The 26407-nt window shown below is 43.2% G+C and overlaps 1 protein-coding gene and 1 non-coding gene across 2 annotated transcripts in view; both read right to left on the reverse strand.

The window, feature by feature from the left end:
* Positions 1-26407, reverse strand: part of LOC124555745 (retinol dehydrogenase 13-like) — a 50321-nt gene that overhangs the window by 12271 nt on the left and 11643 nt on the right. The window contains exons 2-4 of the mRNA XM_047129769.1: positions 19080-19283; positions 12957-13115; positions 9992-10111 (exon numbers count right to left, since the gene is read on the reverse strand). Of these exons, the coding sequence (XP_046985725.1) occupies positions 9992-10111; positions 12957-13115; positions 19080-19283 (483 nt within the window). The remainder of the gene's footprint in view (positions 1-9991; positions 10112-12956; positions 13116-19079; positions 19284-26407) is intronic.
* Trnat-ugu lies at positions 9131-9204 on the reverse strand. The gene has a single exon. It is a non-coding gene; the product is annotated as a tRNA-Thr (tRNA).

Here is a 26407-nt window from a genome sequence, read left to right on the forward strand (position 1 = left end):
GTACTGTAACCTACTTCCTTTGTTTTCGGATTGCATTTCCTTAGGATTCTTCCAATGAATCTCAGTCTGGCATCTGCTTTACCGACGATCAACTTTATATGATCATTCCATTTTAAATCACTCCTAATGCCTACTCCCAGATAATTTATGGAATTAACTGCTTCCAGTTGCTGACCTGCTATGTTGTAGCTAAATGATAAGGGATCTTTCTTTCTATGTATTCGCAGCACATTACACTTGTCTACATTGAGATTCAATTGCCATTCCCTGCACCATGCGTCAATTCGCTGCAGATCCTCCTGCATTTCAGTACAATTTCCCATTGTTACAACCTCTCGATATACCACAGCATCATCCGCAAAAAGCCTCAGTGAACTTCCGATGTCATCCACAAGGTCATTTATGTATAATGTGAATAGCAACGGTCCTACGACACTCCCCTGCGGCACACCTGAAATCACCCTTACTTCGGAGGACTTCTCTCCATTTATACTTGGATACTCAACCGAGAAACCTATCGCAGCTGTTCGTGGCAGTGGAGTCGACATGGCTCCCCATCTTTGTCGGTACCTTCCACAACCTCGCTGACTCTCTTCCTGCACGTCTCGCAAAGGACTATGTTGCAAAATATGATATTCAGGTTTTATGCAGGTGTTTACATTAATGTGACTGGAAAGTGCAGAAGTGGCGTCAACAGCTTCAGACGTTATCACACTGAAGGACGCGGAAATGACGCGTACTCGAACGAGACCACGTTAGTCAGCACCTGACAGAGTCTGAACAGGACTTCATTGCAGATCTCCATTTGACTGGCTGGTCGAATTGTATAACATCAAGATTTGTGCGGCATTTGAATGCGACAGTGGCCTCGTGTTGGACTGCGTGGGGACGTGAGAACAGCCATACTCGTCGTCAACCTTCCTGTCGACCACGTCTGCCCGCCACCACCACCTCAAGGGAGGGTCGCAATACAGCGCACCAAGCACACTGTAGTCCCTTCACTTCTGTGCCTCCCATCTGAGAGCAAGTAATATACTCCCTGTAACATTCTTTGTCATTTCACACCATTTGTCAGACACTAGTAACAACCGGAGTAGTAGTTATGTCTAAAAAGGAAAATAAGGAGAAAAATTCGTGGAGTCCAAAATTTTTGTACGGTGGTATGATAAAAGGCCATGAACAACATACTAAAAATGCAAAATTAAACTACATTAAATTTCCTAAAAAAAGATCATTTTCATTTTTTTTCTCTAAGACTAATACGCTCTGCATTGCAGGGCTTGTAAACATTACAGATTGTTAAAAATTGTGTTTTAATGTGAAACGTCCCCTTTGAACAATTATACATGACTGTCCTTAAACCGACACACAATATTTTTAGCGCAACGCAATCTGACTTTCAAAAATCCCTACAAAAGAATGGCCCTGACTAACATTAACCTATACCTTTCACAAATCACTTACCTCACAAAAATCTTCGTTACTCAAGCTACAGCAATACAGCGAGCGCCACTACTGCCAGCTAAATAAAAGATTCAAACTACGGAAGGCACTAACTACTGATAGGCATAGTTAGCAAATGAAAGATTTTAATAGAGAACAAACAATGTATTTACCTCAATAGTCATAATATATATAGCAGTTCATGACATCCATTCTTACAAATTTCAAAACTCCGCCATTTCTCTCCCCACATCCACCACTGCTGGCGGCTCACCTCCAACTGCGCAACGCTACGCGCTGATAACATCTAGCTGCCCAACACTACAATGGCAGACAACAATGCAAACTAGCCACAGACTGCACACAGCACAGCCAGTGATTTTTCATACAGAGCGCTACGTGGCGTTACCAGTAAGAAAACCTAAACAGCCTACTTACAAATGGTATAAAATCAATATTTATTGCTAAATGAAGTGGGTTAAGAAGAAATTTTAAAGGTTTGCATCGCATCTAAGTGGAATAGGGCTGCATTACGGATAAATTGTGTCCTGGATGTATAAGTGGGTGGAAGGTCGAAGCGTGTGGATAGGTATATCACCGCACTTCCCTCCTTCATAGGTCTGCGACCTGAAGACCGAGCGAGCGATTCACAACTCTCTCTACCCCACTACTTCAGTAGAAGCAACTGCAGGGTGTTCCACAAAATTATAGCGATGCTCTCGCAGCACACCTGGCAACACATTGTACAGACATTACATGGGAATGTTTATTTTTCACAAAATGCGTAACGCGACATCGAACGTAGATATGATTCCCTAATAATACTAACACAAGAAACGCATAAGAACAGAATATGCTTTAATCTCTGCATATTTTTCTACACTGCTAGACCGGAAATTGATGCTTAGTCGTTGCGTATGGCAGTTGTCGTGTTCTTCTGAAAAGGCCACTTCCCCCACGATGAGCGCTGCTCAGTTTTCAGTTTACAGACAGACTATACCTCCCCACCAAATCTTGTCTAGTTCTCTTAAGTAAGTAAATAAAATTTCACCGAAGTTGTGTTTACTTAGTGCAGTTATTTTTAGTTTAAAAGTTAGTACTTATCTGCAGTTTTTCAGTGAGCTATTATGTGAATAATCTCAACAGCTGGAGCTGTTAAGCGTACGCCGAAGAGATAGCCCCAAGTATAACAAGCTTCTGTATGTATTCGGCAATGACGATTTCACTGTATCTAATACCACTGGATGGAATGCTTTTAACATAAGATGTTTCAAATACATCATCCCAGCCTCAGCTTTGCCAGCACCTGAAGAGGTCGAGAGACTTAAATTAGCTCCCTCTGCTAGAGAGGTAGGTCACCTATGTATTATGGAACTCTACACATTTTAACATAATTCAAATGGTTCAAATGGCTCTGAGCACTATGGGACTTAACATCTGTGGTCATCAGTCCCCTAGAACTTAGAACTACTTAAACCTAACTAACCTAAGGACATCACACACATCCATGCCCGAGGCAGGATTCGAACCTGCGACCGTAGCAATCACGGGGTTCCAGACTGAAGCGCCTAGAACCGCACGGCCACACCGACCGTCTAGCATAATTCAAGCAATGCATTACAGTATGTTACTGTTCTAGACTTTAACATGATCAGTCCCATTCCATTAGACATGTTTACAGCCACCTTGCAAGAAATACTGTGGACGTATGACAAGTTGTCTCACTCACAAGGGAAAGGCCTCAGACACGGCCAACCGATTCGGCTCAAATTTGGCAGGTCGCTTGAGCACAACCTAAAACGAAGGATTCTAAGATATTTTGGGTCAACCCCCCCCCCCCCCCCGTTTTTGAGAAAATCACCCCTAAAGGTTATGACGAGCAATCGACTCAAAATTGGAGGGATCGATAGATAATAGTAAATAGAGAATTTTTCATCATCAGGTATGGGGTCCGCAAACGCAAACTTTTCCAGAAATCGAGGTAAGAAACTTTTACAACTGCCGCTTCTGTACCCACATGGTACACGCATGTCGCCGACAGCGCCCGTAGCGCAAGGTAACTGGCTGGGAATCGGAGAACCCGGGTTCGAATCTAGTAGAAACCTAGCGGATGTTATTCTTTTCTTTTGTATTTTTCCATATCTCAATTGATAGGGATAGGAGGGTTAATAAGGTAAGTAAATCAATTAGGAATGATAATAATAACGTAGGCAACCTAATTTCCCAAACGCCGTGAGTTAGTAAAGTATTAAACTTTTAAGCCTTGTCATATGAAAACAACTCCGAGTAAGAGTGCTGCGAATTCGTCACGAGGGATTACAGATAACCAACCGCGCGACGCTTGTTTACAGCGAGGCACGGGACAGAATAAACGTGGGAGAGTTATGTTGTCCCTGTTGCCTCTTCGTCATATCATAGTTGTGAACTTGCAAGAGTGAAGGTGTTCAGCACGAGCCTTATAGAAGTCAATCTGAAAGAGTTGTTTTCCGTCATTAGGCTGCCGCGTACCTCGCGGATAGATGTAGTGATTTTTCCATCGCTAATGCGCCGAATGAAATACGTTTTTCAATGAATACAGTGTTCTTCCGTAAGTAACATATGACGAGGGTCAGCCGACGTGCACAGTAAAAGTAATACCATCAAACTGCACACCTGTGTGCCAGCTGTGTGATGTTTATTTCTATCGCCAGGTTAAAAACTTTATTTCCAGGCTTCAGAGTTGCAGTGTGCTTCTGGAAACCCAGCGGGGATGGCACAACCGCACGGATGCAATAACTATTCACAGCATAATTCATAAATTACTTTCAGCACCGATTTTTCAGGCAATAATATCGCATGCGTGGTGCGCATCAAAATTAATTCCCGAAAAAATATTTTTAAATGTAAACCAAGTTTGTTTTCTTCTGTCTCTTCGGAAGGAACAGTGTAGCTGTCGAAAGATTGCATACATTATATGTTCTTGGTGCCGTGAGTATATTTGTATCGAATGTTTATATGGCAAGTACCATCCATCTAGTTGTTCGAAGAAAAGTGAGGACACGTAACAGTGACTGGAAGAGCCATTGTAAAGTGACCTGGAGTAACATTTTAGTTGTTTACTATCCCAAGACGTTTGAGAAATATATTTGCCTACCTTATTATTATCATTCCTTATTGATACTTACCTTATTAACCCTCCTATCCCTACCAATTGAAATATGGAAAAATACAAACCAAATAAGAACATCCGCTAGGTTTCTTTGAGATTCGAACCCGAGTTCTCCGATTCCCAGCTAGTTACCTTGGCCGTTAAGCTATTTTTTTTTTTTTTTTTTTCAATCTCATTTTGTTCGTTTTCGTTCGTTGTATCTGGTCTGGGCGGACGTCGAAAGACACCCGTTTCAATTCGTTGTTGATCCATTAACTCAGTTATTTTTATTATAGAGGGTACCTAGCTCTCTGACCGAACACGCTGAACTACCGTGCCGGCAAGCTAACGGTGCTGTCGGTGAACAGCATGTAACTTGTGGGTATAGAAGCGGCCGTTGTAAAAGTTTCTTACCTCGATTTCGCGAAAAGTATGCTTTTTCGGACCCCATACCTGATGATGAAAAATGCTCTATTTACAATTATCTATCGATCTCGCCAATTTTGTGTCGATTACTCGTCATAACCTTTAGGGGTGATTTTCTCAAAAACGCGGGGGTGTTGACCCAAAATATCTTAGATTCTTTTGTTTTAGGTTGTACACAAGCGACCTGCCAAATTTAAGCCGAATCGGTTGGCCGTGTCTGAGGCCTTCCTCTTGTCAGTGCAGCCCACTCTACAAGTTCCAGTGACTACTGCTCCTTTACACGGCATTACAGTATGTTGTCTGTGACACATAGCAGGAAGGTAGCACATTTGCCAATTCTATAGCTTTCCTACTAACACTACATAAGTCACGGACCACATCGCAAAAATTAAACACTTCTCGGCCTGGCGTATAAACAAGTATTTTACATAAAAGTTCACGTAACAACTGCAAATAAATACTCGCCTAGTTCAAATCTTCAAATGTGTGTGAAATCTTATGGGACTTAACTGCTAAGGTCGTCAGTCCCTAAGCTTACACACTACTTAACCTAAATTATCCTAAGGACAAACACACACACCCATACCCGAGGGAGGACTCGAACCTCTGCCGGAACCAGCCGCACAGTCTACGACTGCAGCGCCGAAGACCGCTCGGCTAATCACGCGCGGCAACAATTTAACAACAAACATTAATTTTATACCATTAAAACACTATTTTTAATAATCAGCGATTTTTTTCTTCTCTGTAACGCGGAAATTATTAGGCACAGATAAAAATGGATACGACCCTTTTTGTATGAACTTTCATTTAGTTTAATTTTGTAGCACAAACATTTTCGTCAGGCGTAACGGATTTCGAATTATTCAAAAAAACAAAGAAAGAGATATTTAAACGTCTCTCCACCCCCAACTCGACGCTCACACCCCGCCGGTCTGGAGATGTATGAGAATGGAGTTAGTTCCGCCGACAACAAGGTCATTAGAGACGGAGAACAAGCTCGGATTGGGGAAGCAAAGGGAAAGAAATCGGCCGTGCCCTTTCGAAGGAACCATCCCGGGATTTTCCTTATGCGATTTAGCGAAATCACGGAAAACTTAAATCAGCATGACCGGATACGGATTTGAACCGTCGTCTTTCTGAATGCGAGTCCAGTGTCCTAACCACTACGCTACCTCGCTCGGTCCCGCCGGTCAGGATTTTTAGTACGTTGTTCACGGCCCTCCCACCTACCACTGTACTAAGATTTGGGACTACACGAATTTTTCCCCTATTCGACCTCTTTGGCCGCCATTGACTGTGATACATCCAATTTCTGTCAAATGTGTAGGCTGCCATTAACATCATAACACGGACAGCTGCGTCTGGAGTAATGCCATGGCCGGGAAGCGTGGATTTCTGATGAATGGTGTCGCAATGTGTTCTGCGACGAATCACATTCTGCACTGTCTTACAGTGTTTTGGAGAGACACAACGGCGTTACTCATGATGTCATGGAGTGGGGAGCCATCGGGTATGGCTGGCAGTGACTGAGGGAACTCAAGGCACAACTCTACATCATGGACATCCGGCATCCACTTCTGTCGCATCTCATGCGGCAGTATCGTGGTACCATTTTTCAGCAGGACAATCCTCAACCCCACGAAGCAATAGTGTCTATAAACGGTCTGCGTAACGTTGAGGAACTCCTGCGGTCAGAAAGGTTCGTAGATCTGTCCCCAACAGAACATGTGTGGGCGTTGCTCGGACTTCAACTCTCTCACAATACCAGTATATAGAGGGTGAGTTACAACAGTTGTTGGCCAGCTTGCCTCAGGAGTGGATACAACTGCTTTGTGATACCCTTCCCAACCGAATCCGAGCCTGCAATCCAGGCCAGGGGGGGGGGGGGGGGGGGGGGTGCAACGGCATACTGATCAGTGGCATCATACTGTCAATCGTTTGTAAATTTGATTAGATTTTGTAATGACCGGAATAATATGACATACCCTCTCAACACGTGAGATTTCATTTCGTCCACCCACCCCACTCCCACTAGTCTGTATACTTCACTTTTTTTATCAGGCAGCGTATTAATATCCTGAATGTATACAAAGTACACTGGTGTGCAAAACCACAGCCGGCCGCTGTGACCGAGCGGTTCTAGGCGCTTCAGTCCGGAACCACGCGGCTGCTATGGTCGCAGATTCGAATCCGGCCTCGGTCATGGGTGTGTGTAATGTCGCTAGGTTTAAGTAGTTCTAAATCTAGGGGACTGATGACCTCAGATGGTCCCATAGTGCTCAGAGCCATTTGAACCATTCTTTTCTTTTTTTTTTTTTGTAAAACCACCAAAACGATCATTTTCTCAAATTCTGGACTGAAGCAGAGATGTAGGAAGACGTAATGCACCTAATAACATAGTCAGTTACGATCGTTTTGGTGGTATAGGTGTTACGGTGTGTTGAGGCATAACGTTGAATGTGCGTACTGACTTCCAAATCTTTAAACACGGTACACTCACCAATCGACGTATTTGTGGCACTGCACTCCTTTCCCCATGTGCGTCTTTTCATAGATGCATTCGGCCCTTGCTTCATTTTTATGGATGAGTAAGCGTGACTGCATCTATCAGCATAGGCGGGAAGCCCTTATAACGAGAGGAGATAATCGGCGAATGGACTGGACTGCCTGTTCCCCCGACTTAACCCTTTCGTGGGCAAAATTATTGAGCAGTTTTTTTTCTAATGAATGGAGATATCAAATTTGCTCCAACTGTGAAAGTGAGGTCACACAACAAGGTGGAAAGTATTCTTCCCACTGCCCTTCCTTGGAGTTAAATGACAAAAACAACTTTTTCAATATATGTCATATTTATTTGATAAATTTACTTCTCTTGTTACAATGATTGTTCGCAATTACTTGCCATGAAATTTTCTGAAACATGGGTCTATGCAAAGTGGTATTTGACAATATGTACAAACACAGTGAGTGCTCTTTTCCGCAGCTTTGGTGCTACAATGACGGCACGTCCAGTAGGTTTCTCCTAAAATGGGTTGATGCTCCCCTACAGCCACATGACGAAAATCTTCAGGTACTTTACCCCTTTTTGCCAGAAAGACAGGTTTTTGTCCGCGCCTTTTTTGGGATGAGAAGGCAGCGATCAATTGCCTGGCTAGATGGATCCTGTATGTGAGCTGATCATGCTGTCCACTTTCTCTTTTACTTATTTTCCACAGGATAAAACTATTTACTGCAGCAACGTCCACCAGGAAACAAAATATTCTGTGCCACCATTTTACAGAACGTCTGCCAATAGCATAGCTTTCTCGTAATTGATGAAACTTATCGACACCACCCATTATTTTGTTGTCTTCTGCCACAACTTCAGGACAAGAAATCTCTGTACTAGTACCATCCTTGTTTTTCCTTTTCACTGTGGCTGTTTCTCATGGGTCATGAATTGAGGACGGGAAAGTGAGTGGACGGTTATCAATCTAGAAATGACTCCTTTTGTTTCAAACTGGAATTCTCCTCGTTCCAATTTTACGCTTTCCTTCATAAATTTGAGTAAATCAAAAGTATTTACCTTAGACTATAGATTTGAGGAAAAACTCACTCAAACAGCACTGAAAGGCTCCTCTACAGAGCAACTGAGATATGCCTATGCGCGCAGGTACAGCAAAAACGGCTGGAACTTCCGATTGGAAGTAGTACCCTATACTGTTCACTAGGTGGTAGCACCGTACAGAGGTGGGAACTGTGAATCCCACAGGACTAGGAGCGAGTTCATTGTAGTGAGAAGCATGTTTCCCACGGCTCACCAAAGGGTTAAACCCCATCGAGCATGTGAGAGATGCATTGGGAAGACGTATTGCAGCCCGTCCACATTGCACCAACGTCCATCCAGCAATTGTCAGCCGCGCTGGTGGAGGAATGAACACCCTACCACATGAACTCCTCGCCAACTTTTGGCCAGAGTGTAAGCACGTTGCGGAACATGCATTGCCGTCGGTGCGCATTTCTTTCAGTTACCTTCTGTGCTACACTGTAGCAGTTCTCTCTATGTATGGTACAAGTTTAATGACAATGAAATGGACACCATTAGCTGCTTACAGGCGTTGACATACGGCAACGGGGACAGATGAAAATGTGTGCCCCGACCGGGACTCGAACCCGGGATCTCCTGCTTACATGGCAGATGCTCTATCCATCTGAGCCACCGAGGACACAGAGGATAGTGTGACTGCAGGGATTTATCTCTGGCACGCCTCCTGCGAAACCCACATTCTCAACTTATTGTCCCGCACTACATTCGTAGTGCCCCCGCCCATTATACTCGTTACTCGCGGCGCGGTGCCGATTCCCGTAAGAGTTTGGGCACTGTTTGTGCATTCACACAGAAGAAGATGGTCAAGAGGCCGGTGAGCCTTAACTATATATATACTAGGATGGTATCTGTTCTTTCGGGCATGTCCGAAAGAACAGATACCATCTTAGTATATAACAATAATTAACCTGTGTTTACTTCGCAGTGACGCATCATGCAAGAGCTACACTCATTGTTAGTTAAATTTGAACCCGAATGTATAGAATTCGAAATGCGCAGCACTTTTATAACAATCTGCTACATTTAGAATCTTCTCAAAGGTTTATGCTGTCTCCCGAAAACAGGAAACACCAGATATGAAATCATCATCATCAAATCTGTTAAAAAAGTGTCACACAGAGACTACATGTGTGGTTAACATAATGTAATATGTCAAATGATGTCACTAGTTCATGAATTCCGTACGTTTGTTTCTCAATGATCGAACAAAAGAAATAAGAGTTCAGAAAAGAAATCTTGTCGAGGATGATGCTGTTGATGGAACGTTAAATATTAACAAGGAGAGCACAGTAACAATGATTAAACTATGCTAAGTCTGTGTTAAGTCTGACAACTGAAAAATTAATCTGCAGCAAGTCGTTATGGGTAAAAGTTCTGCTTGAAGCAGTTAGTCCGAGAACACTAACCTTCCAGTCGCTTTGCCAGTTCTTTGGCAAACAAGATATTAGCGAGCTTGCTACGTCCGTAGGCGCCGACTGCACTGTACGATTTCTCCCACATCAGATCGTCGAAATTGATAGATCCATCTGTAATAAAAAGTAAATAACTACAAAAATTGTATAATCGAGAGAGTCTCGAGTCATTTATTTTTCAGTAAACAATCATGAGGGACGAAAGATGTAAGTTGTTATCAAGATTTGATAGAATGCTCTCATAAGTACTGTAAGAGTTCCTTGTGTATATAATATGCTTAGGGGCAGCGTGAAGAAACCAGTGGTTCCTCCGTCTCAACCCTTCCAAAACCTAGGCAATCGTCATAGGCCGCACCACTCGCTCCTTTCGCCTCCATGATTTCTACCTCACCCTTTATGGTCGTCCTATCCAACTCACCCCCACCCTGAAATACCTTGGCCTCACCCTTGACCGACACCTTACCTGGACCCCTCATCTCCTGACCATCCAGCAGAAAGCCCGTTCCCGCCTCCACCTGCTGAAACTCCTGTCCGGCCGGACATGGGGATTGCATCCTTCTACCATCCTCCACACCTACAAATCCCTCATCCGTCCTATCCTCTGTTATGCCAGCGTCGCCTGGATCTCCGCCCCCACCCGCTTTTACAAGGCCCTCCAAATCCTTGAACGCCATGCGCTCCGCCTTGCCTTCCGTATCCGCCTTCCTTCCCCCACACGGCTCCTGTATGAACTGATCCCCTTCCCCCACCTCCTCTTGTTCCTCCAACATCTCCGCATCCTTTACATTGTTCGCAGTGTTGATCCCCCCAACCCTCTGGTTTCCTCCTTCCTCTCCACCCCCCGCCCGTTGCCGCGCCTCTATCGCTGTATCCCTCCCTCTCTCCACCTCCACACCCTCCATCTCCTTCATCAGGGCACTTTCCAACGCCTCCCCCTCCCGGATGACGAACTTCGCCGTGACATCTACCCTTCTTTCCAACTATAACCTGGCCTTGTTCCCCCCCCCCCCCTCCCCAGGGCCCCCTTCTCCTCTTTCCTCCTTCTCCCAGAGCGGATTTTCCTCCATCCCCCCCTCCCCTGAGACCCTGCACCCCATACTTGCCTCTCTCCTTCCCACATCCCTCCCTACCTGGCTCTCTTCCGCGCGCCCCCCCCTTTCTCCTCCCCCATCTCTTCCCCTCCCTCCCTTCTTCAGGTCTCCCTCCTCTCCTAGAACCTGGCAGATCCTCTGTATTGATCATCATCAGTGTGCCACATCAGTGTTGTGTTTAGTGCTTTTCTCGTGTGCGTCAAGAGGTGTGATTTTAATTGTGTACTGCCTTGAGGTTCGCCGTCAGTGTTACGTTATGTGCTATGCCATCCGTCAACACCTTTATGCTCCAGTCATACTGTGTCTTGTGTTCTTTTAATCGTCGCAGTGTGAGGCTTTTTGTGTGTGCTACTTTTAAACAGTTTTTTATCTCCATTTTACAGTCACCCCGTTTTTTTGTCTATTGCCTTCCATGATGTTCTCCCTTTTTTATATCTATGTTCGCCTTCTTCTCTCCTTTGCTGTTTTTAAATGTCTTGTATTGTTTTGTTCTATGTCTTTCGGCTGAAGAGCAGCGCATATGCTGCTGCCAGCCCGCCCCGATGGGGAATTGAAATACAATAAAGTAAAAAAAAAAAAAGCGTGAAGAACTTATTTTCAGTTATGGCAACGTTTCCAGGTTTCAATATACCAAAAGAATGGCAGTTCATCTCTAATAGAGACCAGCAAAAATGCAAAAGTGTTGCGTTACCTTGTGACCATTCAGATTTTTATTGAACGTCGCATACTTTATTTGAAACCAGATTCAATCGCTTAACATCGACATACGGGTGTTGAGATGTTGCAATTGAATGTTACTATTAATTCAGTGCAAACATTCACGGTAGTGATAACTTGTTTCAGTTACAGAGCGTATTTCAAGCAAACCTGATATGCATCCTCATAGCGGCGCTACTATCGCCAGTCTTATGCGAGTGGCGCGAAATTTGAATAGACGTCATATTTCGGTTGTAGAAACCCGCCTAGCAACTCCTTCTTGGTGTTGGGAGTTTTTTAATCATTGTAGTTCAATATAATTCACCGTATGCACGTAAAAAACTAAAAAAATCAGAACATATGATATCATGTAAATTGTCTGTTTCCTGCCGTATGCGCATGCAGGATATATAGTACAGTTCTAAAACTGACTCTTTCCATATCACGGCGAGAGCTCACCATTATGTCCCAGGGAACATGCTGATATCCAAGCAATAAAAAATGCTACTCTTTTAAGTAGCCCTATTCTTGATGGCACTTTCGTTGTCGTGCGACATGTACCCATACAAAAGTATAAAATATCATTATTATCAAACATAGAATGAGAATTTTTTATATGTGTAAGGGACGATCAACAGGTTTCCGTTAGAGGACGTTGCTGCAGCGTGTGTGCAATGTGGCGCAGCTTCGATGTGTGTTCATAAGCACCGACAAGCAGACAAGGGATAAGTGTGGCAGTCGTCTTTCCGGCGTGCGTGCGGTACATGCGGAAACACGGCCAAGATGCTGTTATTCGTTTCTCAGCTGCCAAAGGACAAACAGCGGTAGACATCCATCGAAGAATGAAGAAAGTTCACCATCCTAAGGTCCTGATCTCTTCCAATGCGATTATCACGCCTTCAGTCCCTTAATAAAAGGCCTTCAAGGGTCGACGATTCCTGTCGGACAAGGATGAGCATCTGGCAGTTACGGACTACTTCACGCACCAGGACACGGTGTTTTACGAAACGGGTATCTTCAACCTGGAGCGACGGTGGAACGATTGCCTCATTGCTCACGGCGGGTGGACCATACGATCTTCGAACGGGAACTTTTTGATCGCCCCTTACTTTGTGAGTGGCTCTAGCAAATATGCAGAATAGAGAAGAAAACTAAATTTTTGCTATACGTACTGCGATGAGCTAGGGAAGAGACGACGACGATCCTAGCAGGAGCAGAGGCGCGCAGCCTGGGCAGCAGCAGGCAGGTGAAGAGGAAGTGGCCCAGGTGGTTGACGCCCAGCTGCATCTCGAAGCCGTCCTCCGTCAGGCTGCGTGGGCACGCCATGACGCCTGAAACACAGCACTCACGCCATCACAGCTCCTGGTGCGGGAACCACGACTAATACGGGCCCGACAACGAACGTGTGACGTCACATTAGTCGTCTTGTCGGCCATATTTCGCGAATGTCTGGTTCCGTGCAGGGCCAGTGGCAGTCAATATGTCAATGGAAAGGTACCTGCTAAAATTCTTAACATTGTCGTGTGCTATTGACAGCTTCCATCCATTTAGATGCGCAGTTAAGAATTATTAAACTCAAATGAAATAGTTACTTGATCCCCGCCAGAGACGGCTGCTGGCACTCGTTAAGACCAGCAGTGTCATGTGCTGTGCCATGGCTTGTCTTCTCGCGAATCTTGTCCAGGCGTGAGCAGCTCTACTCATGCCTCATTCTTTCTTTCGACAATGCTCAACTTAGAAATCTGGCAATATCACAGTACCGCTGTTGTCTGCATAGTTTTATGTATTCGATGTAATCTTGTAGCCAAGTGAGCGAATATTCACTAATGAAAGTATGTGACTGGTTTTAATACAACTAAATATATTCCTATTTTTTATTATTAACAGTTACTCCTCAAGACCACTGCAAGATGATCACAGAACATTCCACTACAATAACGAAGTAATATGAGGGCAATTCTGAAAAAAACTTCTATTTCGTTAATAAGCAAAAAGTGCAATAATTCACGGTTTTGGTTGTGGCTGTTGGTGTCCAAAGGGCACAATAATTCGACGATCGATTTTGTCTCAAGAGAGAAAGAATAAGGCCAAGTATACCTGATGATGGTGACAGAGTCCATCGCCCAAATATTATGCCATTTGGGTACCAACAGCTGGCAGTACTTCCATGAACTATTTTGTCATACAATATACTGGAATACACTGGAACAAACTGAAGAACCACAAGAAAGTAGAAACTAGTGCTACACTTTAACACATATAAATTGAGATTAGAACTTTAATCTGCTTTTCAGCGTAATTTTCTAATGAAACTAGGCGACTTCTACATACTGTAGTGTTGACGGTACGCGCCAAATGTGTATTCGATCCTGTTCTTAGCAACACGCTGAACAAACTGTTATACAGTGAGTATTTTTGTTACCCCACTTAGGCCGTTAAGTACGTTGCACCTATTTCGAAAGCATCATTCTAAGAGCCAGTTATTTTATATCCATTCCTCTTTTAAAATTATTGCTGGGTCGCAGATCACCGAAGATAAACCAGCGAAGATCGAATTCATGTAGTTGCGAACAGATTATACGAAGGAAAAAGCTGATATGGAACCACGTACATTAAAACAGACAAATGTGTTATTAATTTGTTTTTTTTTTATTAAAGAAGGAGACGAAAATCACAGCCCAGGAATCTCAGAGCGTTTGATCTGAGCAGAAATGTGTCGTTCCCCTGAGAATTTCTTCTTGTAGTGTCGAGAGGAAGGAATCTGTTGCGTTCTGATGTATAGAAAGAGAGAAACCCTTGATGACGAAAATGTGTCTGCCAGAGGATGTCTTTTGCCCACCGTGGAGATTTGATGAGTTTCGATGTATTACGATCATCAGAAAACCAAAAGCCCAAAAATGATACATGTAGGTATCCTGGACGACTGTGAGACGAAAGGACGAGTTGTTTCACACGATAACTCCTTGTGTATGCAATTCTTTATAATTTTTTAAATTCTAGTTTATCGATCATCCTCTTCCGCCGTTTTCGTAAGTTTCCAGGTGTTATGTATGTCTCCCTGAAGCAGTCACGGGCTGCATCCAGCAGTGTTATTCCGGGGAACATAACATTCCAAGGCAACACAGCAAACGAAACAACAAGTTGCGCTTTAATCATGAGTCAGGCTGTTCTCAGACTACAGTATCTAATGTCCTGACATTTGTTCGCATTAAAAGCAGTCGTAAGAGAATGAGGAATTCAGGTGATGTTGAAACTGGCTTTGGTTCCACGAAATCTTGGTGTCTGACAGAACTAATTGGGAGAGACTTCACCAGAGCTATAAAATTACCGTAGGCTACCACAGACTATCATAAGTAGGCTACGGTACTTCACTTAGTAGCCTTGCTGAGTTAAGATCGTCACCATGTTACCTGTACCCTAGGTATATTGCATACGTGTCGGGCGTTACCTCATCTCGATCCCTTTGTTTGCGTGTACGATCACTATCTTACTAAATTCCCCTAGAAATCGGAATCTATGAACCGTTTATAAACTGAGTGGTGATATATGAAATTTTGGTTCTGCATAATTATCCTCCTGCTTTTACATAAAAGGAAAACGGTACTTATAATAAAATTGAAATTGTTGATGTTTAATTCAGGTTTTATTCGAAAATTGTCGAATTGTAACGCGGAACAGAGGGATGTTGTATTACAAACCTAAAAAAAATACAGTTTTATCGTACAGCAATAGAAAAAGTAATTTCCTGAAACAAAATGGCAAAATAAAAAATAAAAGAAAACGTATCAAACGGCGCTTCAATACTCCGTCGAGCTTATATAAAACACGTTCTGGTATTCTTGTACAACTTTCGCACTCATCGATAAAAACAGGAAACTCTTGCCTTCGATCATGGTGAGGAATGTTCTATTGAGAACGAAATAATAAGTATGTTTTTTTATGTCTGTGCATACAAACTGTACTTGGATCAAACGTAGCTGCTTTGGTTACTCAAAAGAGCAGAAGTTACATGGTGAACTCCTTTTTATTACTCATGGAATGCATTTTATATTTTGTAAGGGTATAAAATACGCAATGAGCGACATGAGTTATAATTATGTGCAAAACAAACAAACAAAAGACAAAGAAAAGTCATCGGATTACAGTTTCTCTCTCACACATTTATTTATGTTTCTTTTTCTACCAAAACTCCCAATACTACCGGAAATCCTGCCATTTATTACGCCATTTGTGTGCTGTACCATAATTATCGAACTGTAGGTTTGGTAGAGCTGTCTTGAAAAAGTCAGGCATCATACACAAGGAAGTTATCGTAATACGCTCTTCGTAGAATTCAGCCATCTGCCAACTTTAGTAGGGTGTGTTAACATTCCCCATAGATCGACACACGCTGTGATGGTATCAAAGATGTACTTAGGATGGTCAAGTAGCTCCCGGTGTGGGGACTAGTGTTGTCAAGTAGGAAAATGACGCCGAACTTGTCATGACACGCCATGTCTCTCAGTTGCTTTTTTTTTCTTTTTCTTTTTTTTAATGTTACAATGGTCTGTGAGGCACTACTGAAATAATTGTTGTGCCTCTTTGCTTAAAATGGACTAGCAATACACATTTCTTTCTCAAAATACAGTGCACAGGACTTTCTTTGAAGACATGGTTTGGGAGCATATTACATATTCCTGGGGTGAACAGGCTCAGCACCTGGTCGCAGACGACATGACGCAAGACGACAGGCTGGACTACAGGTGGTGAGTGGTGGGGATAGGGGCAACTCCCACGACAGCGCAGTTCACCAGTAGCACCTGATACTGTCGGCAAGGTACTAAACGAAGTATTGTGTCAGTCGGACAAGATCGTACAGTTGAAAATCTGGGAACAGCCATATCACTTAACTAGCATATAATTGGCAGTTACTTAAAAACACATCTATGCTTATTGATCTACGCTCAGGAACACTGAACATAGGGCACCCAAAGGGAAGAAAGATGCAAACGCGAAACTTCGCAAATAACTTCACTGAGATCCGATACTCAAATGATCGAAGTTTGGTTCCAATGATCATACAGACCCTGCTGTGGCGCTGGACACCCTATTTATACGATGATCAGCGAACGAGTCATACACAGGGTGGTCGGAAATTCCCGCTACAAACTTCTAGGACTTGTAGTGGGGAGAGAGTACATAATATGTTGAACAGGAACCCATGTTCAGAAATGTACCATTTCCGTGCTACAACCAATTGAAAACGTGTTGCTAATGCGACCATTTTTACCAGTAGTTGACTGGGCGTGATCCAGTAAATCACTTGTTTTACAGTTCCACTCATTAACAGACAATGAGACTACTCGTGTACTTTTTGACGGGTTCTCATCAACGTGATGCACTAATGCCCCTTCCAGTTCCGGCGTGTGGGGGCCTCCCTGGAGCGCCACAGTCACGCCTGCTGCTGGTGAAGATACCCTTTCTCGTAACCGCTGCGTGATTGTGGCGAAAAGGGTACGAGATGTAGTCTGAAGTTGTGGAGAACTGTCTTGATAAAGGCGACGTGCAGCTCTTCCAATGCCGTGAGCTTCGCCATTCAGGAAGATCATGTCGGTGTTTCCTGCAAACTTGTACTCAACCATGTTGCTCCAACACTGACAGACCTGTGAATGAGGCTCAACCAGGTCAGTGAGGTAGGATAGGATGTCAAATGAGATCAGCCGATCTGACGTAAGCACCCACCACTGTGACTGTCCTGTTGTAAACCTACCTAGAAAACATGTTTTCAAACGGCTGTAGCACGAAAACTGTACGTTTCCGGACATGTGTTCCTATTCAAAATATTACGTATTCACTCCCCACTACAAGTCCTAAAAGTTTGTAACGGGAATTTCCGACCACCCTGTATGTGATGATCATATCCCGACTTGAGGAGGAAGTTCGTAGGCGCAGAATGCAAGGTAAATGTGTTAGATGACATTTCTCACATTAAACCAGTTTGAGAGGCGCCTGATGATCGACATGAAACCCGCAAGCTGGTCGATAAGCCATGTGGCTCGCCACGTCAATCGTTAGGAGTGCTCCGTCAGACGATGCTGGACGCAGTGTACACTATATGGCATCCAAGTGTGTATGGAGCGGCCAGGAAGACGACAAGGAGGAATGCCTGAACGATCGTGCGGCAAGCGATCAGGGATCCTATAGTGACTCGATCCACAATACAAGCAGATGTATGGGTGCCAGTTGTTTCACAGTCCATTTCCACATTCTTTGTGAATGCGAAGTTTCGATCCGGGCGGCCTTGTTGTGTACCGCCGTTAACAATAAGACATTGGCGACTCCTTACAGTAGCGCCAAGCCAGAACGACGTGGGCTACCACAGATTGAAGAAACGTCGAGTTTAGCGATGAATCATAATTCCTGATGTGGACAGATGTTATCTGCATAGAGGTGTGGAGGCAGCTTGGTGAACGCTACAGTCCCTCCCATGCAGTCGCACGCCGCATCACCCACACAGGTAGCGTAATGGTCCCAGGGCCCATAGCCTACGGTTGCCACTCCTCTCTAATTGTGGTACTTTGAAAATTTTAGGGGCGAGAATTATGTTTATTTTTTGACCCATGTGGGACCTCTCCTGCGTGGTCTACCGGGGTACTTTTATAGCTAGATAACGCTCTTACACATACAGCTCGAGTTGCTCAAGACTTAAAACATTATGTTCCAACGGTTCTACAGCCGGACTGCTCCCCGAACTCACCCCCTATAGGTCATGTGTGGGACCAGGTGAAACACCAGACGCCCCCGTGTCACAGGAGGTGGCTGTTCAAGATTTGTTGGCCAGTCTACCTCAGAATAACATCGGATGTCTAATCATCTCGATACTGGACCGTGTTGCAGCATGCATTGCAGGAAAATGTGGTCCAATGCATTACTGATGTTACATTGTATTTGTCTACTTGTTTGTTTATTTGTCTTGATTTTGGGATCATGTAAATCTCTCATCCATATCATTACTTCTAATAAATTTCAATTTGATCGAATTCTCCCATCTTGGTCTGCTATTTTCAATGTTTCTGAGTGTATTTATGAGAAGAACACATCACTAGGGTTCAATATGGGGCTTAGCTAACTCTATCCATCTACGTTTCAAGGCGATGTATGCCACTGGCAGGAATAGATGAATAAAATAGCCCCCCAGCATGGAAACCATACATTTCTGGCAAGTGTTTCTTATCCTCATAGGAATCTCATCCCACAGCTTATCCTCGCTGCTCAAAACCGATTCGCAACGTTTCTCGGTGGACTATTTGCCTTACCCGCGTTGTTGATGAGCAGGTGTATGTTGGGGTGCTGCTCGAGCAGGCGGCGCGCGCAGTCTCGCACCGAGGTCAGCGACGAGAGGTCCAGCCTCTGGACGCGCACCTCTCCCGCTCCCTGGTAGCTCCGCAGACGCTTCCGCAGCTCTGTCGCCGCCGCCTCCGCCTTCTGCTCGTCTCGGCACGCCAGCACAACTGTCGCTCCTGCAACCAGAAACAATGTACCAGTCAATATGTGAACTGCTTCTTCTTTTCCCTAGCGCTCATGCCATCTTGTACAGGGTTCTCTTTTCCAGCATTTGGAAAATTATGTTTTATTACTAGCTGACTGCCTGGTGTTACCAGGGTATGTATTCCTTCCAGTCTTCTATTAGTCCATCTCCTCCTGCCTCCTCTATCGGCCTATCTCCTCCTCGCCCTCTAAGTCCATCTCCTCCTTGCCACCGAGCGAGGTAGCGGAGTGGTTAGCACACTGGACGACGGTTCAAAACCACGTCCAGTCATCCTGATTTAGGGTTTCTGTAATTTCCCTAAATCAGGCAAATGCCGGAATGGTTCCATTGAAAGAGCATAGTCGATTCCCTTCCGCACCCTTTCCTCATCTGATGGGGTCAATGACCTTGCTGTTTGGTCCCCTGCCCCAAATCAACCAACCAATCCTCCTTGCCTCGCTAAGTCCATCTCCTCCTCTCCCTCCCTCTGTTCATTACCTCTTCCCTTCACTCTCTGCATGTCTATCTGCTCCTCTCTCCTTAATTTGTCCATCTTCTCCTCTTCCCTTCCTTTATCCATTTCTTCATCTCCCTCTCTCTGTCCACTCCTCCTCCACCCTTCTCTCTCCAAGTCATCCCCGCCACCCCAACAGGAGGTTGCTGATTCTTACTCCCACAGTATTTCTTTCCAGAGATTAAGTAACATGTGTACCAAGTTTCGTGATCTATGTCCAGTGGTTTAGGAGATGTGGAACATACATACATATTTATAACGTGCATGGCTGTGTGGATTTAACTGTGTGGCCGGATGTCCTTCGTGACATCAATGTCGTCAAGGTAACCCAAGAGAGGGAAGTCATCATGTCGCCAACTCTCAGTGAATCGTGTAACTTTTTTGTGTTTTAACGTATTTTAACTGTTTGCTTATCACATTCTCTGAGATGGAATATAGAGACCAGAGCAGCAGTTGCTTGAATGAGCCAGTGAAGCTGCAAAAAAAAAAAAAAAACTCAGGTTTGCTGTTGTATCAGTCCACTTTCGTTAATCCGCCGCTCGGATTCGATCGTGTTCTGGCGTTCTTCTCTCACTCGCAAACTAGCGCGCTGCGCTTTATGCTATACAAGCGGGTCAAAAATCGATATATGAACTACACTGTCGGAAATGGAAAGTATTACACCATCCTCGACTGAGCGTTACCATCGTTACTCCTGCATGTTCATGCCTGAGAGATACGAGCTTGTTTTCAGTACACGTACAAACGTACAATCACACACACACACACACACACACACACACACACACACACACACACACACACACACACACAGAGAGAGAGAGAGAGAGAGAGAGAGAGAGAAGAAGAAGAAAAAGAAAAGTGTGAGTACATGGTAGGTATTGGTTGTGTCTAAGTTTAGTGGAATGTTGAAATACAGCAGCCCCACAGGATATGCACATGCAACTTACCGCCATGTTTCGGACTTTGAGACAGGTCGAATAATTGGCATGAGGAACATGGGGGCGCAATCAGATCTGAGGAAGTACTGATAAATAAGCCAGTGTTAGTTATCTTGAAACTGAACTACCATGCTCTTAGTTTCGCTAATATTCCAGAGCTGTATTCAATGCTTACCATAATCCACATTGAACTGAGAAGAGTGGAGATACAGTGACGCCGCGACTTGAGAATGCAGCCACAATGTATCCCCAATCTCCTATTCATGACATTAGCTGCATCAGCTTCTAAGTCTCGTAATCATTCTCTCTTATTCCATCATGATCACCATCTACCACGTACATGTCTCTCCAGTACTCCAAAACCATAGATTGCTGCCGTCTTCCAGCCAACCCTACATGTCCACTAATCCTCTAAAATGTTTCCAGTATTGCACAATGGCGTAATTGTTTCACAGGTAAGATTTTACAATAAAAAATGCCGAAACGTCAACAAGCCAATGAATCGCATTAATTCCTTTTTTCTCCAAAAAAAAAAAAAAAAGACATAAAAGAGCTTGCTATGAGGCTAGTAGCCAACTATGCTCCAGCGTCCATCCATAATATAGGTCAGAGCTGTTTTCAAGTCTTTTTAGGAAAGCCAGGAGATGTTTCTCTCCGCAAGCATGACACTTCACAAGCTTCCAGTGCCTATCGCCCACTGATAGACTTCCGCCTTCTGGAACAAAGGCATTCCTATTTCGACGATGCACCAACCATCATACAAATGGATAATGAGCTGTCTGCCTGCAACTCCATGTGCGCAAGCGTCTTCCATCCCTCCCAGGGCAGGAGGTGGGCGCCCCACCTGATATCTGCGAAGGATAGCGCGCCTACAACCCCTCCCCCTGCCCATCGCGCAACATATTCAAATGGCTCTGAGCACTATGGGACTTAACATCTTAGGTCGTCAGTCCCCTAGAACTTAGAACTACTTAAACCTAACTAACCTAAGGACATCACACACATCCATGCCCGAGGCAGGATTCGAACCTGCGACCGTAGCGGTCGCGCGGTTCCAGACTAAAGCGCCTAGACCCGCTCGGCCACACCGGCCAGTGCAACATATTCCACCAGGCCTCGCCACGTGATGCGTGTCTCATGCTTCCAGCACTCCCTGCTTCTAAATTAAGCGCAGAAAACAACTAAAAGTACTAGGCATCAAGTCAGATTACAAGAACATTAAGAAAAAGAAGTGAAATTGGCACATAGTATCACAGTGATAATATGTTTCTCATTAACCTAATTCAACGTCCATTTTCATGGCTGAAGGTGACCAAAGAATGAAAAGAGGTTATCCGAAGGGCTTGTCATCTTTCAGTATTATGAATTCTACGCACTGAAATGCTGTATAATATTTACTATTAAAAACAGTCTTGATCACAATTTATTTTTTAAGGTGACCGGTTTCGACCACTACTGTGGTCATCTTCAGACCTACAAGTCGTATACAAAGCTTTAATTAGAAGGCTACATACATTAAAGAAAATTCATAAAGTTATAAAGCTATAAAACGATGAATTACTATTGAGTAGGAACCTCTTTCTGCTGGAAAATCACTACTGGAGAAACCAGTGCACGTCTTACTATATATATAATGGAGGCTCCGCCCACTTCTAACGGCATGATGTCATTACTAACCAATGAGTTATAAGTCGAATAACAATGTAAAATTTCTTAGTTAAAAGAACATTGTCAAGAAATAAAAATAAACACACACTAAACTTAGCTTATTAGGCAGCTATTGTCAATTAAGAAGCGTTAAAATATTTAAATACGTAGGATAAATGAACTTCGGTTTGGCAGTACATGGGTTGCCCTCTCAAGGCCTGTTAGTGAACCATTTGGAACCACTGGTTGCAATGGTGAAGTTGGAAGCCGTTCCAAAGATGAGGCAACAGGCTTCATTCCACTGAAGTTGTTGTAAAGTCGATAGGCAAACTATTGGTTGCCATGGTGAGGATAAATGCCAGTGCAAAGATGAAGCAGCAGGCTTCATTCTAACGAAGTTGTTGCGAAAGTGGAATGGCGAAGACTGTCACATCAGACGATGTATTACTGAGCAGCAACATGTCTTTATTGAAACGATTTTCAATGAGTAGGCTACAATAATCTTTAGCTGGCATGTATACTACATGCTGCACAAATACGGTAAGAAGTAGTTGTCCATATTTATGAAATATTGTCTATGAAGTTCGGATGTAGATTGCATTTATTTATTTATTTTAAATTACATGTGACAATTTTTAAAAAGCCTTGCTATTCCTTAAGTTGTATGCCAGTCTTATAAACAAATAAAAATAATGAAAATGGAAGGAATTTAAAATTATAATACTATGAGCCGTAGTGTCAAAAATAAAAGGATGTGAATTAGCGATATGCAGTCTAAAAGCATATAAGCAAACATTCTAAAACAGATAGTCAGTCATAAAATAATGTTTGCTGAAATAAAATTACAAAGTAAAGATAAAATATTTCTTAAAAGTCTTAATAATTTTAAAAAACGAAGGACAGAAGAGTGAACATTCTAAAGCAGATCATCGAAAAGCTCAAAGAAATGTTTGTCTTTGAATTGAAGTTCTTCGTTTAAAACATATAATGGATTACTTTTGTGAAGTGAAAAGATTTCAATTTCCTCTAAAGTATTTAGCAGTAGTTCTTTTGGCACAGTATGTAATATTTTCAAATTGTTATAAATGCAACCCTCAGAATGATTGTATCCATCAAGATGTTGACCAAATACTGGTTAGTAATGACATCATGTCGTTAGAACTGGGCGGAGCCTCCATAATATATAGTAAGACGTGCACTGGTTTCTGCAGTAGTGATTTTCCAGCAGAAAGAGCTTCCTACTCAATGGTAATTCATCGTTTTACAGCTTTATAACTTTATGTATTTTCTTTAATGTATGTAGCCCTCTAATTAAAACTTTGTATAAGACTTGTAGGTCTGAAGATGACCACAGTAGTGGTCGAAACCGGTCACCTTAATAAATAAATCGTGATCAAAACTGTTTTAAAAAGTAAATATTTTTAACACATTGATCACTGTCACTCCCATAATGTATTCAAAAGTAATTGCTGTATAATACATTTTAGCTATGTGGAGTGTATAGATAACTCTTTACTGAGTCTTATGCTGAGTAATCTTTTGTGTATTTTTAAAACGTGTTACATAACATGTGGATGCTGACGTCAGTAACGCGTTACTTTGTACCTTGCAAAGGAAGGAAGTCTTCTACCATAGAACATGTTACATTTGCAAATGAACTGAGTTTCTTAATGTCTTAACAATTTTTGCTGTCTTTACAATGGAAATTTGTATTAGTTGCCAATAACTTCCATTTAAAAACGTTTTTAACTCGTAACTGGTTTTTGATAATACTTCTTCTTAATATGATTTCACTTACTGATGTGTAGAAGAGTAACACTCTAACAAAGGAGTATGAAACGTGGTAATGACAATAATTTCTCGAATGCAACAATTTTAAATTCCAATATAATATTTGTTCCTAGGTACATAACCATGTTAGACATTGGAACAGTTTTTCACATTTGGAAAAACCTTACTTTTCTGGAGCAACGTTTTGAAATTCCATAAAAAGACTACATCACACGAAAAGTTAACGTTATCATTTCAGAATAGAATAAGAAAACATATTAAACTTCTATTAGAGGGCTGGCTAGAGGCAAAAGTCAGAAAATTGTTCCAAAGTACAACACTCTCCCCTACCATTTTCAGATTACATTAATAAACGCTTCAGCTGACTGCAGGTAGCCTGCAAAAAGCAATTTCAGTTACCCATCAAATCCAGGTTTGTTTTGTGTGTGAAAATGTAGTCAAAAATTGCTCCAGGCGGCAGCTAGCTTAGGGAAAATTAACTGATATCAAAAGTTCTGCACATAAGAATATATTCTGCAAGACTCTTTGCATGGCTCATGTGTCTGGCAGAAGCTGAAGAAAACTGTACATAGGACGTTTCTTAAAAAATATACTCGCAGCAAGTCCGCATTAAGAAAGAAGAACGAGTGCCAAAATGTACAAAATTTGCTGAACACATATATTATATTAGGAAAAAATCTGGACATGTGCAAATCAGACTCTCGCTCTGAAGGTTCAGTACAAACTTAATTATGTATATAGGTAGTACATCTATAGGTTTTGATGAGCGAGTTAGAGAGAGTAGGGGGGTAATCAGGGTTCTGAAAGAATTTCTTAGTGCAGGGTGCATACATTCAGGCGGATACTTGATTGATTTGTGACTCACTGAACCCTCCTCTTAACCTACTGTTCTGTTAATTGATTTATCACCCCTGAAGGTTGATTTACGACCACCTGGGGATAATTCGTCCTTCTGCAAAGGGTTCCCAACACTACCTCTCTCCCTTCACCTCCCCCACCACTCTGGGAAGCTCCCTCGTCGGTACAAGCACACTTTTTTAATTGACGAATTAATTACATCGATAAATTAATTACCTCCTCCCCTCTGGTGAATCCCCCAGCCCTCCACCCCTCCCCCACCCAGATATTGGCAGTAAAGGGTCTCAGTCTCTGCTGGAGAGGAAGGATCTCATGACAGGAAATTCAAATCAGTGTCAATTACATAGCAAAGGACATACTGTTTATTTATGAAATTGAATTCACAGGAGTAGGAGCTTCCCTTTATTTGGTGGAAAAAGCTCATCGTTCTCTGCTGTTTGAGGAGATGCATGTCTTGTAAAATACATCGAAAAGAAGTAATAAAATAGATCGCTTTTTTCCGACAACAGGAGGAATACCATCACAAAATCGATGTCACGATAAGTCATTGCATGTAATTATACTGTTAAAAATCTTTTAATAGCGTCTTCACACTGACCGCTGGGCAGAGACAGGACATTGCAAACCGACGTGTAAGATGCCTCACATGTTACCACACACCATTCTCTGAGAGGCAGCATTACATACGATTGGGCCCCGGGACTGCTGTTGGCTGCCGCACTGGCAGCCATATCGTGGTATTACCACATCTCAAGTGCCTACTTCCCATCACATGCCACTGCTTGGAGGAAATTTTGACCTTCCTGTACAAATCAGCAGACCACAGTGTCTCTGAATATTGTGCTCCTTTCTTTTTTGTGACCGGATGACAGCCAGGTCACCCCCACAGCCATGGACCCCTTTGTTCGTGGCAGCGTCCTCTGACACATCTATTGCAGCACCTACACAACCTGCTCAGAAATACACAACTTACATACCAGGTCAGAGGAAGCAGCTGCTCTACGAGACCGCCCTGCTGTGCAGATATTGAATGAGTTAGTTCACAATATGACCAGCAGAGGACACTGGGAGAAGCAACCCTCCAACTCGTCCTCCCTCCAATTCCCTCCTCTCCTACCCCAGACACCTCTGGCTACCTCCAGTTGGACAAACCATCAGGTGGCGGCAACTCTTGATACGGGTGGCAGCATCTCTTTGATACTGATACCTCGAAAATTTCTCCTGAAACATATGATCTCTCTCTCTCTCTCACTCTCTCTCACTCTCTCTCTCTCTCTCTCTCTCTCTCTCTCTCTCTCTCTTTCTCTCTCAGATGGCCATTTCCTGCCTAGCGAAGTATGTCTGTCATGTGCCACACTAACCCTC

This window comes from Schistocerca americana, chromosome X (assembly GCF_021461395.2).
Source record: "Schistocerca americana isolate TAMUIC-IGC-003095 chromosome X, iqSchAmer2.1, whole genome shotgun sequence".
Lineage (NCBI taxonomy): Eukaryota > Metazoa > Arthropoda > Insecta > Orthoptera > Acrididae > Schistocerca > Schistocerca americana.